The sequence below is a fragment of the Myotis davidii genome, unplaced genomic scaffold (assembly GCF_000327345.1).
Source record: "Myotis davidii unplaced genomic scaffold, ASM32734v1 scaffold1395, whole genome shotgun sequence".
NCBI lineage: Eukaryota > Metazoa > Chordata > Mammalia > Chiroptera > Vespertilionidae > Myotis > Myotis davidii.
Window position 1 is genome coordinate 274,279 of NW_006288604.1, and position 3,107 is coordinate 277,385.

A 3,107-nucleotide genomic window follows, 5' to 3' on the forward strand; every position below is an offset into this window, starting at 1 on the left:
AGCTCCTGCCCCCGCTGCTGCTGCGCGACGCCTTCTTCAGCCCCTGGAGGGTCCTTAACGAAGGTGCGAGCCCCCCTCCTCTCTCTCCCTCTCCCTCTCCCTCCCTCCTCTCTCCCTCCCTCTCTCTCAGAGACAGAACCCACCGCAGCCCCCTCAGTGCCCGCGTGCCCCACCGTTGACGTGGGCCGTTGGGTAGATCTTGCCGGTCATCGGTGTTTACGGAGAAAGCACGTAGGCTCGGAGCTTTTATTTTTCTATTTAATTTTAAACATCTTTTTATTGACTTCAGAGAGGAAGGGGGAGGGAGAGAGAGAGAAACATCAATGATGAGAGAGAATCACTGATGGGCTGCCTCCTGCTGGGGATCGAGCCCACAACCCGGGCCTGTGTCCTGACGGGAATCACACCCTGACCTGCTGGTTCATGGGTCCACACTCAACCACTAAGTTACACCAGCCGGGCTTAACAAGGTGGTTTTAACAAGCTTTCCAGAATATTCTGACGCACACCAGAGTTTGCGAACCACTAGTTTAAAATGTGAAGAGAGGCATGACTCAGGGCATTCACCCTAAAAATGGGAAAGCATGAGCCAGTATTTTCCAAATTGTATTATGTCGAATAAGGTAATACCAGATGCTCTATAAATAAAGGGGTTTGTGGTCAAATATATTTGGGAAGCACCTATCTACATTTTTCGTGCAATCGGACCGTGACCTCCTGGTTCATAGGTCGATGCTCACCACTGAGCCACACCGGCCGGGCTGCTGGGAGATTTTAAAGGCCTAACTGTGCCTCAGAAACACCTGTGTCAGGCCTTGCAGCTCAGCATTCCCGGGGGAAAGTGTCCCAGGCCCGGCTGCCTCCCCGCCCCCCCCCCGCCCCCCGTGGTTTCAATGACACTGAAGGAAATCGGACTTTATATCCCACCTGATAAACGAGGCCCTTTTCCGTAAACACTGTCCGGAGGCCACGCTCAGTGCTACGTGGTTTCAGAAGGTCACGGCGGGGTCACGTGTGGAAGGGAATAGTTTAGAAACCGCTTCAGTTTCTGGGCTCTCCACACTCCCCGGTCCCTCCTTTCTTCCCGCCCCCCTGTTCTCTCTCTGTCTGTGTGTCCGGAAGCTTCTCTCCGGCTCCGAAGGCTCTTGGCTCTGAGTGGCTGTGGGGAGGAGGATGAGGAGGCCACTGTACCCGCTCAGTCGCCACGGAAACGGTCAGCACAGCGTGTGGGAGAGGCCAGGGTGCAGCCAGGCTGCCAGGGGATCTGACTGGTCCCCACAGGGTCCCTGGGGATGGGGATGGCTGGCGCTTTGGAGGTGAAGGGCTGCGCCCCTCCCCCACACTCCTCAGGGCTCCCTCAGCCAAGCCAAGTCCCCACTGCTGTTTCTGATGTTAAAATTCAGCAAATGCTTCCCTTGACTGTAATGTTTTTGCTGCAGAAAAATAAAGCAAAAAACTTGAGCATCTGCCCTGGCCAGGTGACTCAGTGGTTAGAGCCCGTGGACCGGGGGTTCCCAGGTTCGATTCCTGATCAAAGGCATGTCCCTCGGTTGCGGGCTCGATCCCTGGCTCTGGTCAGGGCACACGGGGAGGCAAACAATCGATGTGTCTCTCCTTCTCTCCCCCTCCTTCCTCCCCCTCCTTCCTCCCACCAACTCTCTAAACATCAGTGGAAAAAGGAGCCACAGGTGAGGATTAACAACAAAACACTCGAGCATCTGAGGGGCTCACGTCTGGGTCCCCTCGGACCTGAGTCCCGACCACCCCGCACCCGATCAGTCCCCTCAGGCCCGGGGTCCAGGCAGGGCCAGGCACCCACAGCCGGTGTCAGAGAGAGCTGGAAAGCTTCGGGGGCTGAGTCGGGACCCCTGAGGGCGTTGGTTCGGAAAGCGCGTGGTTCAGGTCTGGCCGGAGACACGGTGTCTTGCAGGAGGTGTGGACCCCCTGGTGCGGGGCCTCCTGGCCAGGCCGGCCAAGCTGCAGGCACAGGGCCAGCTGGTGAGCGCGGAGCTGACGGAGAGGCTGTCCGTGCTGGCGCCCGCCGGGACCTTCGACCTGGCGTCGCTGAACCTGCAGCGGGGCCGGGACCACGGGCTGCCAGGTGAGCGCCTCGCCCCCCGGCCGGGCGGGGCCCGGGGGCCAACGGGAGGCCTGCTCCCTGGGCCGGGTCTGGAGTAACTGTGTCTGCAAACCCGCTGCCCACTTCCCAGAAGCGGGCTTTTCCCCGTTCTAATCGGTGTGCAGTGTCTCCTTGTTGTGTTGTGTTGCGTTGTTGCTCTATAGGACTGAAATGCTTTTATTGTTTTCATTTTTATTTATTTTTATGTTTTAAATATATTTTCTATTTCAGAGAGGAAGGGATAGGGAGAGACAGAAACATCAATGATGAGAGAGAGTCATTGATCGGCTGCCTCCTGCACGCCCCCTACTGGGGATCGAGCCCACAACCCGGGCATGGGCCCTGACCAGGAATCGAATCCAGGACCATTCAGTCCAGGCTGAGGCTCTATCCACTGAGCCAAACTAGCTAGGGCTATTTTTATTTATTTTTATTTTTTATTTTTTCCCTTGGTACTATATTTCCTGTTTTATTATGTTTTTAATGTTCACACTCTTTATCTTTCATTTTTATTTTTAAAAAAATCTTTATTGTTGAAAGTATTAATATGTTCCCCTTTCCCCCATTGACTCTCTAGCACCCCTGCTCCCCGCCCCAGCCTCACCCCTGTTGTCAGTGTCTATGGGGGATGCCTATTTGCATACAAGTTCTTTGGTGATCACGTCCCACTCACCCCCCTCCCCTTTCCCTCTAGTCCGTCTGCAGAGGAGCCGCTCACTCTCTCAGACAACAGGACCCCGTGGGCCTGGCGCCCTGTGAGGGAAGAGCCCTGCGGGGGGAGGGGGTCAGGGAGGCTGGGTGTCCCGGGCCCATTGCAGAGTCTGCGTCGGGCCTCCCAGGGCCGGCCTGCGTGACACAGTGTCACAGGGAGGTCAGGCTCCACGCCTCCCGTCCCCCGTCCCCCTGGCCCCCGGCCTGGGCTGTATCTGACCCGCTGGCCCAACCTCCCAGCCATGGCCGGGCCCTGGGCGTCCCCCCTGCACCCTCC

The 3,107-nt window shown here is 57.2% G+C and overlaps 1 protein-coding gene across 1 annotated transcript in view; it reads left to right on the plus strand.

The window, feature by feature from the left end:
• TPO (thyroid peroxidase) overlaps positions 1–3,107 on the plus strand; it is a 16,863-nt gene that overhangs the window by 10,142 nt on the left and 3,614 nt on the right. The window contains exons 8-10 of the mRNA XM_015561790.1: positions 3–63; positions 1,931–2,101; positions 2,718–2,773. Coding sequence (XP_015417276.1) covers positions 3–63; positions 1,931–2,101; positions 2,718–2,773 — 288 coding nt within the window. The remainder of the gene's footprint in view (positions 1–2; positions 64–1,930; positions 2,102–2,717; positions 2,774–3,107) is intronic.